At 36.0% G+C, this 17,221-nt stretch overlaps 1 protein-coding gene and 1 long non-coding RNA gene across 2 annotated transcripts; one reads left to right on the top strand and one right to left on the bottom strand.

Annotated features, from left to right (window-relative positions):
- The first annotated feature begins 4,710 nt into the window (after window positions 1–4,710).
- Window positions 4,711–6,943, top strand: LOC113016713 (uncharacterized). The gene is made up of 3 exons (XR_003271291.1): window positions 4,711–4,793; window positions 4,932–4,995; window positions 5,276–6,943. It is a non-coding gene; the product is annotated as an uncharacterized LOC113016713 (long non-coding RNA).
- Window positions 6,944–7,470: 527 nt separating this feature from the next.
- Window positions 7,471–14,851, bottom strand: LOC113016277 (docosahexaenoic acid omega-hydroxylase CYP4F3-like). The gene is made up of 13 exons (XM_026158985.1): window positions 14,583–14,851; window positions 14,248–14,392; window positions 14,102–14,155; window positions 13,835–13,962; window positions 12,678–12,799; window positions 12,449–12,598; window positions 12,021–12,150; window positions 9,093–9,159; window positions 8,810–8,939; window positions 8,583–8,716; window positions 8,253–8,317; window positions 8,092–8,174; window positions 7,471–8,015 (listed from the first exon to the last, which is right to left on the bottom strand). The coding sequence occupies exons 1-13, from the start codon at window positions 14,787–14,789 to the stop codon at window positions 7,823–7,825; spliced, it is 1,608 nt and encodes a 535-aa protein (XP_026014770.1). The 5' UTR covers window positions 14,790–14,851; the 3' UTR covers window positions 7,471–7,822.
- Between the last annotated feature and the right edge of the window lie 2,370 nt (window positions 14,852–17,221).

A 17,221-nucleotide genomic window follows, 5' to 3' on the forward strand; every position in this document is an offset into this window, starting at 1 on the left:
TGTTGTTACAGTAGTTTTGACTGCCAATCACAATCATGTTCTCAGAACGGTTAAAACACACATTATACACGATAATGTCATGTAAGGATAGTAACTGATCCAAAGGACATCTTCAGAGATGGTCTTCAACAAACTCAAAGTGCTTCAACAAGCAACACACACATAATCAGGAATTTCTACTGTTTATTTAAAACAGCATTAAATTGAATGACATTTTATTTATATAGCACCAAATCACAGACCCTACAATGATTAAACATTTCAAAACTATTTTATGATATACTTGAGATAGCACATGTTCAAATTCACATTTTTTATGAACATATTGCTTCCTCATAGACACATTTCAAACAATTTCATACTTTCTATCTGTTAATTTTGTGGTTTTAGAAAGCCTTTATTAAATCAAATGTAAATGTTTATAAAGGAAGGTCAAAATTAAAGGCTTGTGGCACAGGCAAAGTTTGGGCAGAGTCTGACTGATGGGACTCTTTTTGTGACTTATTTACTCAGATTCAGCATCACACAATAAAGTATATAACTGATAAAGAAACAGAAAGACAGAGAACCGTTTAAGGCATCATTGAAACCTGATACTTCAGGCCTCAAGGTGTACAGGTAGGCCATTTTCACATTTTATCCTTTTGTTTTTTCTGAGTGTTAGCATTTGGTATAAACAAGGTTTGCTGCTTATCATTATGCAGTCAATGACATCAAATTTGTGGGTGACAAACCCCTTTTTGTTAGTGCTACACAAAGCAACTACTAAGGTCACCTTATCTTTCATGAAAGTATTTATTGACTTACACTGATTTATGTCATTGACATTTATCATCATGTTATTACAGTCATGAGAGCCCTTTCTTGGAAGGATGTGTTTCCTTTTGAAATCTTTATAAGTTTGTGAGAGCACAGCAGCAGAGAGCAGCAGCAAACAGGCACATTGAACCTTCATGAGTCCCTGGTGAAGAAAAACCAAACATTTACATTAGTCTGTCCTCTTTAAAGTTTTGATTTTAGTGGGCAGTTGTCTGTAGAACAAAAAAAATATAATATTGTTTAAACAGTCATAATAAAAAAAACATTTTCTGAGTAAATGACATCCAACACAATACTCTGGGAAATTAACTTTCTGAATTTTTGTTTACATTTTTGTGGAATTACAAGAAAAATAGGACCTTTTTAGTACACTATAACAGTAAGTACAGAAAAAGAAGAAAACAAAACAAACTTTTTATAATATACTAAATTTTTGTAATGCAAACTTGCTGAATTACTTAGTTTTGTGACTTGACTGAGAACGGGTTGGTTGGTTAATCTGCGGTGGACATAAGCTGGTCGTCTGAAGCACCAGATGGTAAAGATGTATTTTTAGATTCAATCTGATGAATATGGTTGAATCATAGTAAATACATTACACAGTGACCTGCTGATAGACTCTTTAACTTTAACAAAAGCAAAGTAACCACTAAAGTCAGCTGTGTATGTGAGATATATGACTTGAACAACATCCAACAACAACGAGTCACTTATTTTCACAAACAGCTCTGTGTGTAAGTTATGGAGGTCATTTATCAGATATACAAATTCACTGAGACACTATTACTTTTGTTTTCTTTAACTCTGAAGCATTCCAAGGATATTACTTAATTAATGTAATACTTTTTTTGTATACAACTTCTAGTCTTCTTCTTCCCCTTTCAGTTGTTCGCTTTAGTTATCATCCTATCCTTACCATCCTCATCTGTCACACCAGCCCTCTCCAGCTTTGTCTCCAAAACCTGTCCCTCTGATGTAATCTTTTTTAATCCTGTCGATTCTGGTCAATCTTAGTACTAACAAAATGCAACTGCCATTATTATTATAGTTTTATCATTAATGATGGACTAAAAACATTGTATTCATGCAGTTTTATGATGTACATTTTTCAGATATCAGTGTTTATAACCAAAAGGCCTACGGAAATGTTATTACCCACTAGCAAAAGGTTACACAAAGGCAAAATGGTAAAATATAACAAGTTCAAAGACTGACCTGCTTAAAGATGAAAATCACCAAAAAAGGAACAAAAAGTCAAACAAAACAGCCAAGGGAGAAAGAACCCTGATTCCTCTGTGCAGCTCCTGCCCTACTCCTGTGGTATGCAGAGCAACAGTTTAGCACCCACACTTCCTGTCCATTTCATAGTGTGTATTTTAAGCCCCATATACGGCATATAAACAACTAACCAACAGAGTTACAGAGACATGACCACAACAAGGAAATGCACTTACGCCCTTCTCTGCTAACACACACATATATATTTGGTTTAATACATTAACATTATTATTATTATTATTTGTGACTTAAACTAAAACAAATATTTTTTTATCATGATGCAAACCATAAAGGGGCCAAAGTGCTCAAATAAAAAGTCCTTTTATGTTGTCAATCATCACACCATGTACATCTTTATGAGTTTACATGAGAAATATGTCTTATCTGATCATAACAAAACAAAAGCTGTTTTCTAGACTCCAGTGGTGTTGCAGACAGGGGTGTACAGTGTGTTCACAAGAGTCACACGTCCTGCAGACGTGACATTGACTCAGTGAATTTTGACCATGTGACATGCAGAGGTGCTTATCTCTCTACAGAGATGGAAGTCACAAAACAGTTTCGCCACTTTAGCTTTTCTTTCTTTATTTTTAAACTTCTGTACCGCATTAACCATTTCCCGCAGTAAGCTATTGTAATAGAACCCGGCATTTATCTCCCGACAAAGTTTATCCCCGAGAGAAGTAAAGCAAGTGTGTAAGTCCCATCTCTGAATGTTGTAAAGCATTCCTGCGTTAAGCTTAACAAGCGATATATGGAGCGACTGCCTCTTCTTGCTGCTACTTCAATCATGAAACTGCTTAACGATCAGCTGATCGCTTTTCTGTCGCGAGTCCGTCTCTCTGTTTGTTTTTGGCCCACTTTGCACCAGAAAGAGGAAACCAGCGGCTGAACAACAGCAGCACGTTTAAGCTGATAAGCTGTTGTTAGAATTTATTATTATTACTTTCTACTCGAGGATCTTTTTCTACGTAGCTGATGCTGGTAACTTGTGCAGGGGCGGATCTAGCAAAGTTTAGCAGGGGGGCCGACAGGGCATTAACAGGGAAAAGGGGCACAAAGACATACTTTTCTTTCTTATTCTCATTTAACATGTCTAGCTTTTAATAAATAATTATCTGATCTTACACCAAAGTTTTAATTTGATGTAAAATGAATAGAAGTCCATTACTGTATATAGTGACTATTAAGTCTAATATATATACCCTAGTAAGCTATAGTACTTTTTCCTTTGGGAAGGTACCATCTGTGCAGTCTGCAATTTTGTTGAAGAAAGATGTTGAATCTATTTAATATTTCTTGAAAAATAATTGATTTCTGTGCATTTTTTTCACACTGCATCAAATTAAGGTTGATTACGTCGATTAAGCATCATGAGGTGGAGCGTGAGGGGTGGTTCCCTATTTTTTATTTATTTATTTTTGTTGCTGGGAGTTGGAACCCTATTAGTTAGGTTGCTTAATATTTACGCTAAGTACTCTTTAAAATACCAGAATAGGGAGGATGGTGTAGGTTTAAGTTTATTAGATTGATCAGTATTGCTGAACTATGAAACATTTTTTTTTGCATACAGGTATAACAGAATAGCTTTAGTGTAGTTGTTGTTTTAAACTTGAGTATGAACTTATACAAAATGATGGCAAAATAAGTCATGTGTACATTACAGCTGAGTGAATATGAACTTTGAAATGTTTCATCTGAATTTACCATGGCCAAATCAGTCTTTAATGGGGCCACAGTGTGTATAAAGTGTAATTAATAATACAAGAAACTAAAATCATGAAACTTCTAACACAAGACTTTAATACTGGGACATTTGGCATCTTGATAAGTTGAACTTTAACTGTCACTACATATTGTTACTCCCAAATAAATAAGAATAATCAAAAATATTTAACTGGAACATGTTTTGATCAAAAATCTAAAGGTTTAGTGTCCTCAGACAATCTAAAAGTGTATTACTTCTATTTTGTTTTTAGCTTTTCGAGCATATACTATATGATATGCAGTGTACCTTGACCTACATTAGATAGATGTCTGTCATATACAGGAGAGACAACAGAGATGTGCAAATAGTTTATTAGCAGACTGGCAGAATATTATTTGATGTATATATTGTGTGGCAGAATAATTATAAATTGTAGATATATTCAGAAGTATAGAGATACGTGTCATGTTAGAGTCATGCCTGTGGCCACAAGTGCAACTGGTCTTCTGGTTTAAAATGCGGAAATATGAGCAAACTGTCAAAACATTTCACAAGTCTGTCAGTCACAGAATAAATGCCACATCATAGTTCATCTGTTGTTGCACCAGATATGTTAGCAGAGTGTGCACAAACTGTATAAATCATCAGTTATATAAATATAGCGCTGTGAAAAAGTGCTGTCACAGTTTGGCCGACAAACATGCAGGAATACCTTGTTTAATGTAAAACCAGCTTTGAATAGCTAACTGTGTCTACAAGCTGTTGTGGTCATTTGTTGTGACAGTTGCATTGTTTCCTAATCACAAATAGAGAAGTGCTAAAGCGTCTCAGGAAGGTTGCAAAAGTGATGCAAATAATTATCTGAGATGTTTGTGCTTTTATGTATAAAAGCGGAAGTGCACAGAGTCTACGCTCTGACAAAGGCAAACTATGACTTGTAAATGTAAAATATAATATCTGTTGGTCTTCAGTCTTCACTTCATGTTTGGTAAGAACATTCATTTATCATATATTATAGGAAAGAAACTCATTGATAGACAAAACTCTTAACTGAAGTTCACACACAGGTGTAAAGACGTGTGTTGAATACCAAAGTCTGAATTATTGATTCTGCTCCACTTTGCAGATTACCAACTCATTCCTGAGCCACTGCGAGTTAACCAAACAACTACAAGCAAAAACAAAAAAAGGTAGAGTGCTGGGTAACCGATATTTTTGTATGTGAAACTGCATTTAGCAAAAGCAGTGTCTCTGTGGCTCTGTTATTACAGAGCATCAAATAAATGCAAACATTTTGATGGAGGCTCAACACTGTTTTACTGTAAATCTACACATTTTCAGATAAAACCAAAGTAAAATGTGATCAGTGTCATCCAGTTGATGTGCACTATATCAAATTTATGACAGATCTACTACACCAGTAACAAGAATGAGGAAATATTAATGTAAATGCTCTGTTTTCTTTATCAGGGGATCATGAGGTTTCAATGTGCCTGTTTGCTCCTGGTGCTGTTTTCTCCTGCTGTGCTCTGTAAAACTGATGACAAGCTCAAAACTAAACATATCGTTGTGAGAAAGGGCTCCTGTGATCAAATGATGAAAAACATCAATGGCAGAAATGAATGCAAGGAGAAAAACACTTTCATCAAAGAAGAGTATTTGGAATCAGTTCTGACTGTGTGTGTAAAAACAAACACAGGATTCATCCCCAGAGAGTATGACGTTATTAAATGTAAACAATCGAGCAAGAACCCTTGTTCATACAAGTACACTGAAACCAAACTTCAGGTGATAACGTGTAACAATGGAAAACCTGTACACCTTGATGCGTGGAAGAATTAAAGTTGAAAGTGATGCTATTTGTGCCTCTTTACTTGGCAGTAACATTTATCTAAATGTTAATTATGTGGCTATGTTCAGTTAATTCTGGAAATTAAAGGATTTATTTTGGAAGTGTAAGAATTTGGGAAACATTGAATATAGCAGAATAAACTTTCTTCCTCCAGCAATCTTTGTTTGTCTTTTGATTTATTGGATTTACAGCTATGAATACATTTTGAAGCAGAATACATGCTTGCATTTTTCACATTGTCAATTTATCTGGACACAAACCAAAAACAAAACTGGAACTGGGAGGACTGGGAGTATTGTGTTCTGGGCATTTTTGTAACCTGTGCTAGAGCAAAACTGTTTTTGTTTTTTTTTACAGCACATCAACAAAACGCAAACAAAATTCTTATAGAGTTCTTGTATACGCTGTAAAAAAAAATCTGTAATTTTACATTTTTCTTCTGTTACATCTTTGCAGAATTTTGCAGATATAATTATCTTTGAAAACTATAATTACTGTCCAGTAGTTGCCAGATTCAGAAATGTATATTGTATACAGATTATATATAGATACAAATGTAATGAGTATGAACAATTGCATGTAAATTACAGGTTTGCATTATTAAAATGCAATCAATCATAATATTATTTTACAGATGGCTATTGAAATTTCATATAATTAAAGTACTATCAGTTATGTAACACTAAAAATATCAATATTTTTGTACTTTTTTTTTATTGAAAAATATCAGAAGTGAAAGGGTTATATTGAGAAAATTGTGCCACCAATCAGTCAAAACATTTTGTATCTTAGTTCTTAACAGAAGCAGTGTTAGTGCTGGTACTCTGCCGCGCAACCTCGACAAGATCTGAAATGATGTGATTGGAAATTGAAAAGTTTCATCCAATAGGCAGCAATAAGGAAAAAATTTGGAGGAAGGAAACAGGCCATTTATAGTTTGTACCTGGTGAAGGATGACAAACAGGATTAAAAAAAAGGATTAAATGTTGAGACACAGGAAGTGTGTTTAAAAGCTGTCATTGGAAAACTGAATTTCATAACTCTATAATGTTTAAGTAGGTAAATGTTTATATAAAAATCAAAATGCTATGCCGTATTACTGCACTGTTATGATAGTATCAAACAAACCAAAGCTAATATTAAATGTAACTTTCAGTGTTTATATGGAATCCAGTCTGATTTGATAAGATTTGTAGTTAGCAATGTAATTACATGTGCATGTGATTACAATACCAATAACATTTAATAACATTAACATTTTTTAATTTTTTAAATAAAACGTCATTTTAAACTTTGTAGGTTGGAATAACTTATTTTTAAAAATTTTTTTTATTAAATACCACGATTTCTTACATAAAGTTATAAATAATAAATTATATCAATAACAGTTGATAGAATCAACAATGAACAGTAGATTGTTATAATTACAAACCCAGATGCTAGTTTTACAGTATTTAAGAGCATTTTGACTTTTAAGGGTGGTATGTAATTTTTATGATTAAATAAGACTGCCATGTAAGAGAATTGACATACAATTACATTATAATAACAGTACTTTTCTGCAACTCTAAGGTTGATCAGTTGTGCTGTAGGAACATTTCATCATATTAATAGTTAAAATGTAATCATTTTTACACATGTAAAAATATTGCAGGTAAAAGTTAAAGCTATAAAGCCGTATATTTATATCAAAAAAAAGGTTTTTTTGAAATTCACTTATTTTTTTTCTTAACAGTACTTAAATATAGAGCTGCAGTATATCGAAGTTATGACAGATCAACTGTGCCACCAAAATGTAAGAAAGGAAACAAAATTGTGAATGCTATGTTTCTTTTTATGTTAAAGAAGATAATTTTTTTATTTGCCCAGTTAAATGTCGATTTCTGACAAGAAGATTTTAGCCCTTATATTAATGTATGAAACCTCAAAACCAAACTGCTAATTACGGTCTGAGAGGTACATTAAAGAGTTGCATGGTTATTATTGCATTTGCCTATATTAGATAAAGACACCAAAAAGTTACTGCAGATAGATAACGTTTGTCAGTGGGCATCGACGTAGATACTGCATTAAGTTTCACTTCCTGGCTGATCTTTTCTTTACTCTTTTCTCAAAAACACAAGTTACTATATCATCTTATTGGCTCATTCATCTGACTGCTCCTGCTATGTGGGCGTGTTCAGAGGCTCCAGCTGCAGCCACAGGCCTCCCTCCGCACGCAGGACGAGTTGGGGGAGACGGCGAACTCTGCTGCTCCCGAGTTCAGGATTCACTCCTGGGGTCAGTCGAAACCTGAGCAGGGTCAACGCCACAACAACACGGAGCTCCACCATGGCGAATTTCTGACCAATGCAGTTCCTGTTAAAATATACTTGTTATTTTGCTACCAAAACATTTCCTAGTTGTACTGTTGGGAATAATTCTGAAACTGAACCTGGGGCCTGAGGAGAAGGGGATGAAGGCATGAGAGGTTTGGCTCTTTTTGTTGCTTGGGTCAAATCGCTGGGGATCATATTCCTGGTTAGAGAGCAAATGACAAAGATTAAATATGACAGATTTGTATCAAAAATTAAGATGATCTTACTAAGTGCTTACATGTGGGTTTGTCCAAACAGTGGGGTTATGGTGTGTTCCATAAATGCTTACCAAGCAGATTGTACCTGGTTTACAAGAAACAATTAGTTGAGTTAGTTAAAGCTTAAACTTTCCTTTTACAACTTCAACATTTATTCGTTATCAGCTTCTCTCATTAAGTGTGTAACTTGACATTAAAAACTGGAACTAATATATAGTAATCTCTCATTAAATAGTATCCCTTAAAGTACTGTCTCACAAATGAAAGCTAAAGCATGATTTATGACAAGACACAGCTCTTGAATCTCCTAAGTCTATTTGAAAATCTTGAAAGAGAGTTTCCCCCCTCACCTGCTGGGACTGTTCGGTTTCCTGGCAGCACCATGTCCTGGGTGTAACTCCGTGTTACAGCCTGCACAGGAGAGTGGAGTCTGAGGCTCTCTTTGATGCACATGGTGGTGAAGGGAAGGTTGGACAGATCCTCCCTTAAGATCAAGTCATGTCAGGGCACTGAGATAAAATTCACATGTAAACATCTGAAACTACCAATAATGTTGCTGGCATTTGTATTTTCTGACCACTGGATTTCTTGTCCATCTCGTCCCTCTATCAGGTCCATCACTTCCTGTCTGCATTTTTCCTGATAGTGTTCATGGCGTGCTAAATTATAAAGCGTCCAGCAGATGGCACTGGCTGTTGTGTCATGACCTGCCCGAGAAGAAGGAAGATTTGCAAAGTGTGAGGATAATGACAGCAAACTATGAGCTGCAGCTTTAAAGAGACATCCTAGAGTATACAGCAGCAGTTACCACTATGGTGTAATTTTTATGTGTGACCACAGATGTTACTGTAACATGTCACCTGCAAACATGAAAGTGTTGGCCTCAGCCTGCATTTCCTCGTCCGTTAGTCCTTGCCCATCTTCATCCTTCAACACACAGACATCTTGCAACTAATGCAGTGCCAAAAATGTAATGCATGTTCATTTCATTTCATTCATTTCATTTATTTGTTCATTTTCAGGCACAACAAATACCTATATTGAACATAAAATGCACAAAACAAAAAACAAAAATTGCCTGAAAAAGGAGTGGGACGAAGAAAACTTATTAAATCCCACCCCTATACTCACTCATCAACAAAAAAAACAAACTTCCCGCAGCTACGCCCATCATTGCATACAGACCCATCAACAGCCCCGGGCACATACAAGCATCTAAACGGCAGCTCGCAAACAACAATTAGAGCCTTCATAACTGAATACAGAATATATAAATTATAAATTGCATTACCACAGGTAACAGGCAGTAATAACTACAAGTAACAAACATACATACATATATATATATCTACACACACATGTACATATATGTACATACATACACACACTTTTTTTTTTGGAATCCATACCAGCAATGGTAAGAGGACAGACATTACAGAGCACACTAAAAAGCATCATTGAGTATACTGTGACCAGACCAACTGTTTGTAGAGAAATTTAAATCTATGAATATTTTTGCATTGTTTCAATTGTAAACTCAGACTGTTCCAGATTTTCACACCACATACAGACACACAAAAACCTTTACGGGTTGTTCGAGTTCTGGGTAATTTGAATTCTCCAAAGCCTCTCACATTATAAACCTTTTCTCGAATTTCAAATCTAGTTTGTAAATTTGCCGGTAAAAGTTTAGTAAAAGCTTTATACAAAATTATGGATGTATTGTAATTAACCAGATCCTGGAATTTAAGTAACTTTGCCTGAAGAAAGAATTTGTGAGTATGATCTAGATAACCAGCCTTGTGAATAATACGCAGTGCTCGTTTCTGTACTGTGACTAATGGATTAGTTGTATTTTTATATGTGTTTCCCCACACTTCCACACAATATGTAAAATATGGAAGAACCAGGGTACAGTACAGAGTACGAAGTGCATCTTTATCAAGGAATTGTTTCACTTTGTTCAAAACTGCGAGGCTTCTGGAAATTTTGGTTTTTATGTGCCTGACGTGGGGTTTCCATGAAATTTTGTTATCAATTATAACTCCCAAAAATTTGTTTTCACTCACATTATCAATTGGTACACCTTCAATGATAATTGGTAATTCTATATTATATTTTAAATTACCAAAAAACATTGCTTTAGTTTTATTTATATTTAATGATAATTTATTTATGTCCATCCATTTTTTTATTAATTTTAGCTCCCTGTTTACAGTCATTACAAGATCAGTATAATCATCGCTACTGAAAAATATGTTGGCGTCATCTGCGAACAGTATGAGTTTAAGTACTTGAGAAACATCAAAAATATCATTTATGTATACATTGAAAAGTTTTGGTCCCAATACTGACCCTTGGGGAACACCACATGTAATACCAAGTTTCTCTGAATGGTAATGCCCTATGCTAACATATTGTTCCCGACCCGTTAGGTAACTTTTTAACCAGTTACCATCTTTCCCTCGAATACCATATCTTTCCAATTTATCCAATAAAATTGAGTGATTGATTGTGTCGAAGGCCTTTTTGAGATCAATGTTAAAATGCCCTGTTTCACTTCTAACTATTTACCTACACTGTGGCCAATTTCAAAGTGTCCCCAACACCATCTTCCTACACACTTTCACTTAGTTTACGCATATGTGTGGAAGGTCCATACCATCACCTGTTCCAGGCCACTAATGACTGGTGGAGGTTCTCTGTCTGCACAGAATTCCACATATAGATCAGTTCTACATGATTATTTCAGAGCTGTCTCAGTAATAGTTCAAATATAATGGCTCTGGAAGCGAATAACTGATGCATACTCAATAATCCAGCTAATTAAATCCCAAAAGGTTGATTTTGTTCATCTGGATGTAGCCTAAAACACTACATCCATGAACAGAAGCTTAACCAAGAACATATCATATGGAAAGGGTATTATTATATAACTGCCTGAAAACACACCACAAACTGCAGGATAATTAATATGCGGAGGCCAAGAAAAACAAGTCACTGGTCACTAAAAGGACTTATCCAGGACCCACTCAGATGCCCATAAGAGTGAGCCTGTATAGCACATCTATATATCCAACCAGCTCGAAGAATATGCAGTGAAATCAATACAGTTGAATTCCATTTGGCCAAAGATATGTGTCATCTAAATATTGTCTTACTCCCAAAGCAGCAGAAACTGTGCTGCATGCTAAAACACACGGGGAAAATGTAGAGATCCAACAACTAATATTTTGCTGTGAGATTTGCTACGATACATTCTTCATGCAGGTAGAATGAAGTGAAAGATTGAATTTTTCTGCAAAGAGGTTTTAATAAACAGTTAATGTAGTACAATGTGAACAAAGTGCCTTGTTGATTTAATCATTTTTAAACATGAGTGTATACATATATATACACAGAGTAACTTTTAATGTTTAAATGTATGAAAAGTTTTAACTTTAATGTGCAGCTGTATGAAATATACAGCAGCAGCAAAAGTGCACGAAGTAGTAAACTAAATATGACTCCAGGTAATTTATTTTTCACCTCTGTGAGATTTTGACATCCAGTATTATGTGAAGTCAGCTAATGCAGAGAAAGTCTGGCTATGTTGAAATTTCCTCATTATGAATCATCTACATGTTACAAACCCTTATTTAAGAGACACTTAAGCCGGTGCAGTATTTCAATTAAAAATGGCTCTATACACTCCTTTTTTCCACTACTACCTCCTCCTGCTATCTACTCGGCTCAGCCCGGCTCATTTTCTTTCAGTCGCTTTCTATTAAAGTTGAGTACCATCCTACCTTTGTCAACAACAGGATGTCTACAAAATCTTTCCTCTTCTGGGCTGTTGGAGCAATTTCAGATTGTGCTTCTGTCTCCCTCTGTTGGTTAAGGAGGGTGCGGCGCTTCTCAACCACATCCCTAGTGAACCTGTAAACCAGAATGCAGCGGTTTACATCACTAGCCTGCCTTTACCATACTCAACAGTTCATTAGACATAATTACAAGTTACTATTCAAGAATATTACAGCATCAAAAGTATCTAGAACATTAGATTTAAATAGATTTTTTTTCAACAGTATTGCACAAGGAAAAGAAGATAAGCAACATAAAGGACAGTAACAGTTTAGTTTTCACCATTTGGGAGTAACAATGTGTCATCACAATTGCAGCCTTCTATGTGACTTGTGTAACTCAGCTGCAGAATGTCAGAAGGTCAGATTATTACCTGTGTACTGTGTTTAAGGCTTGTTTGAATCGTTCCCCCTGCCGAGTCTTCCAGTAAATCCAGTCCCAGTGGTGTAAAATATTTTTTTCTCTACGCTCTATTATCAGGTCACTGAGCTCCACTATGGCTGACACGTACTCACTGGAAGACCTGGAGGGACAATCTTCTTAGAAACTGACAACTACAACAAAAATGGGAGATATCAGTTGAAGTAAGTGGCTGATCTCACTGCTGACAGTTGCTGTCGTAGCTGAAGGCACATTTCAGTAAACTGTCCAGAGTCATCAGAGTGACGTGGTCAAACATCTCCAGATTAGTTTTGCCTTCTGCTACAAGTCGGCACCACTTGTCCTGAAAACGGAAACAAGGAGGGATTAACAGGATAAAGGTGTGAGCATAAGCATGGAAACAAATCATATGTGGTGTGTGATTCATATGGTATATAATTTACAGCACCTGCTCTGTGCATGATAAGCATACGTTTTTGACAATACTGGAAAATATCATAATATAATATTAAAATATATAAATAAAACAATACACAAATATAAAATCTATAACCAGCTGGATCTAACAAGTAACCATAGCAACTCCATACAAAGTGAGCTTCGCACGGCTTGATATAATGAGAAATGTGGCAACGGGAACCTCTGGGGTACGCAGTTTTGTCACTGCTGTTGTGTGCTTGTGTGCGCAGCGCCTCTATACATGCTCTTTGTGATGTGTAGTAATGGGTACCTACCAGTGAGGACGAAACATACAGTGTCAAACATTCTTGTGTAACACAAATCTGTCATGAGCAAGATGAAAGCAACAAAAGTCTGACTGCCATCACCCAGAGAAGCTCAAATATAAGAGCTGTGCACGTGTAATTTATAAAAGAAAACAAAAGTTGTATTCACAATTTCCCAAACAGGAACTTTTGATAACTTGAATCAAAACCGTCCTTCAGAAGCTATTCAAGAAAACATTACACAAACGTTGTAAAGGAGTTCTGAAATCTGAAATGAGATCTTGTCCTGACCCTGAATAAATACAGTCACACTGTAAAGTCTAAAAAAAAATAAAAAATTTTTTTAAAAAGGGCATGTTCTAATCTCTGTAGCAAAATATTATGGTGAGCAGTATCAAATGCTGCATTGAGGTCTAGCAGGATAAGCACAGAGAGGAGGCCACTGTCAGAGGCCATAAGAAGATTATGGGTAACCTTCAATTAACTTAATTTGTAACCTGAAGTTAACTGGAAACCTAATTTTCCTCATTACTGTATCAGTTTAACCATATGCAGTTTTTAAAGGTTTCAAGTGTTTGCTTGTCTAAATATGTCAGTAAAAACTAAAATTAGCATGTTTTGTGTATCTGTATGTGTGCCTGTGTGTCTCTTACATGCATGGTTTTAGCTGAGGAGTTAAAAACGGCAATGTAGCTCTTCAAAATATCAAAATGAAAAGCTGGAGTGAGCAGCCGCCTCTTGCGAGACCACACCTCTCCGTTACTGATCAACACACTGTTTCCTGAGAGAAAAAAGAGAGTTTGCAGGAATAATTCTTTCCTGTATTTCCTATGTTCTATTAAGACTGGGTAATTTAAAAAAATTTGACAGTGATCCTATCTTGCAACCATGGATGAGAAAAACTGAAATGTCTGACTTACCCAGCCATGGCTGTAGATGGTGATAAATGAGTTCATCTTTCACTGTGATGCTGGCTGAAAAAAGTAAATAACAGATGATGTGAGAGAAGAACAAAAGCTTTGGAAATGTGGTTTAATACTGACTGACTGTTGGTGTTTTACCCTACCAGGTGCCATGAGCAGAGGTTTGACGTAGTCAGGGTGGAAGAGTCTGACCAGATGATAGAAAGGACCGAGGAACCAGCAGCAGGAGTGTTTGTATGTCTGCACCAGGTCATCCACCCGCTGAAGACCTTCTTCTGTGCTCTGCATCTAAAATGTTTCATCCCGAAACAAAATTTAAAGTTTTGCGGTGTTTAAAACAGTCGAAGAGGAAATAATGGTGATATTTTGCAACAGAAAGTAAACCCTGTTTAATTCGGAACTCTACAGTTATGTTACGATTTAGAGATAAATATGTCAAATAGATCATAAAAATCTAGATGATTGCTGCGTGTCGTACCTTCCCAAGATGGCCCAACAGCCATGAACGTGTCTGTGGTTTGCTGAAACAGGACAACTTGTGAGTGTACCAGGCGTGCCGCAGCAGCAGCCTCGCAGTCCAAAGTGCAACCACAGTAAACAGTCCAGTACTGAAAATGTACAGGACTGAAGAGAGACCTGTCCAGCTGAGGACCAGAGCAAGGACAGTGTGCAGGAGAGTCATCATTAGGAGAGAGAAATTAGCATCCAGAAGTCCAAGTTTCTCACCACTGATCCTGCTCTGTCGTGTTTCTTATAGGGGGAAGTTGCTGATGTTGAAACATGTAGAGAGGAAACTGCTCCACCCCACCAATTCTGATTGTAAATACTGAAAGGTTAAAGTATTACCAGAGATGGGCAGTAACGCGTTACTTGTAACGCGTTACTGTAATCCGATTACTTTTTTCAAGTAACTAGTAAAGTAAGGGATTACTATTGCAAAAACGGTAATTAGATTACCGTTACTTTCCCGTAGGAACGCTGCGTTACTGCGTTACTAAAACCGTGATTTTTTTGCAAGAATGTCTCATGACAGTGACGTAAGCGAGTGCTACGGTTGTGACAACAGCTGTGTGCAGATCAACAATGGATCAGTGCAGAGAGAGTATGAGCGTGCAGCGTTTAAAGCATGGAAGTACTGACCTTACTTTGAGTTTGATTCCATAAAAAGTGACAAAAACATTAGTGTCCATTAGCATTGTGCGTGGGAAGAAAACTTCTTTTTACAGCTGAAAAAAACCCCTAAACTTCCAAGCAAGCTCCGAGTGCGCTATGACGTAATGGAAAATTCACAGAGAAACTGCCGTATCCTTCCACTGACCGCTGCGGCACACCTGCACCAGGGTAAACCTCCGCCTACCCAACTCCTGCTGTACAGGTGAAAATAGAGCAACAGGACCGCTAGTCTTTGATTTTATTTATTTTCTGCTGTGTTTTACTTGCATCTATTTGAAAGAGTGAGTGTAAACACAAAAAAAAAATATTTTATGTGCTGGAATGTGCAGAAAATAGGTTTAAATATTAAACAAATTTCTTCCAGTCAGAGAATGTTGCAGATAATTAAATTTTTGCTTGATGCATAAAGTTAAAAGATTAAAATTAATAAAACTATAAAAGTTTTAAAAAGAGACTTTTCCATTTGATTACATTTTGTATGATGGATTATGCAGAAAAAGTAGAATTGGGCTGAAAGATCTATCGCTTTATCACCTATTCAGGTTGTAAATCGTGTTTTTAAAAAGTAACTAAGTAACTAAGTAATTAATTACTTTTGAAAATAAGTAATCAGTAAAGTAACGGGATTACTTTTTGGGGGAAGTAATCAGTAATTAGTTACTGATTACTTTTTTCAAGTAACTTGACCAACACTGAGTATTACACTGAACTGCATTGCTCTAACTGCATCAAGTTGTTGAAACCACTGAAAGGCATTGCATTGTTGTACTGTGCAACAGTGCTGGAAGCAGTTTGTACATAGAGAAGCAAAATCTTCCAAAATATGCAGTTGTAGAAATATAAACATTATCCCATCCTGGAAAAAAGCTTGATAAAAAAAGTGAAATGGCAAAACACACACAAAAGCAAACAAACAAACAAAAATCCCTAGAAAGCTAATAACCAAATTAAATGTCTGCCCCCAGAAATGTAAAGTAAAATTGTATGTGTATGTAAGAACAAAGCTAAATTTTGACATAGTGTCTTAGAAAGTGTTTCCGAGAGAAAGCGTAAATGAAGAAAGTGGCATGCATTTCTCGTTCTCCTTCACAGATCACATGGGGCAACATGTTTACCACAGAATTCACACAACGGGTACAAGAGGAAACATTTTTAGTTTTTTTAAAGTTGTGGCTTTAATAGAATAAAAAATCCAGTTTGGGATGAGCCTATTGTAGTCGAGCTCTTGTTAGTCTCTGTCATTTCATAAAAACTCTACATGTCATGTTTCCTCTCAAAGGAAATCTCAATGACAACTGCACCATGGGCACAACAATTCCTAAACTTTTAAATGAGCACTAACTAATCACAGCATACATTAAAAATGAAAATTGTAATCATGTATCAGATTTTGTGTACATGATGATAATCTTTGCAAAAAAACACAATTTTTCATTTAACAATAATGTTAATATCTGTTGCTATCACCAACTGTCTTTGTCAAATTCACTCAGATTGTTTATTGCACTTCTTTTTTGTTTTGGTAAGTGAATCACATTGAACATGGGGGAGCTCCAGAGTCTAATAGCATAAATGTGCAAAATATATTTTATTGATGTGTCTTAAAAACATATCAACAAGCATTTTTAAATACCAATCATTTATCCAGGTCTGGGTCATAGGGTAGTAACCATACATGCCCAGACCTCACTTTCCCCAGCTGCCTCTTCCAGCACTTCTACCATTTGGTTTCCAGGCCAGTCATCACACATAATCTTCCCATCCTGCCCTGGTCTCCCATGGTCTCCTATCTGTGGGACAAGCCCAAAACGCCTCATCTAAGACTCCAATGCAGGATGCATTAGGCGTCCTGATCAGATGCCTAATGCACCTTAGATGATTCCTTTTGATGGAGACCCTGTATGTGTCAGGACTCACCTTATTGTGATGAGATGTTAGATTTCA

This window comes from Astatotilapia calliptera, chromosome 23, assembly GCF_900246225.1.
Source record: "Astatotilapia calliptera chromosome 23, fAstCal1.2, whole genome shotgun sequence".
NCBI lineage: Eukaryota > Metazoa > Chordata > Actinopteri > Cichliformes > Cichlidae > Astatotilapia > Astatotilapia calliptera.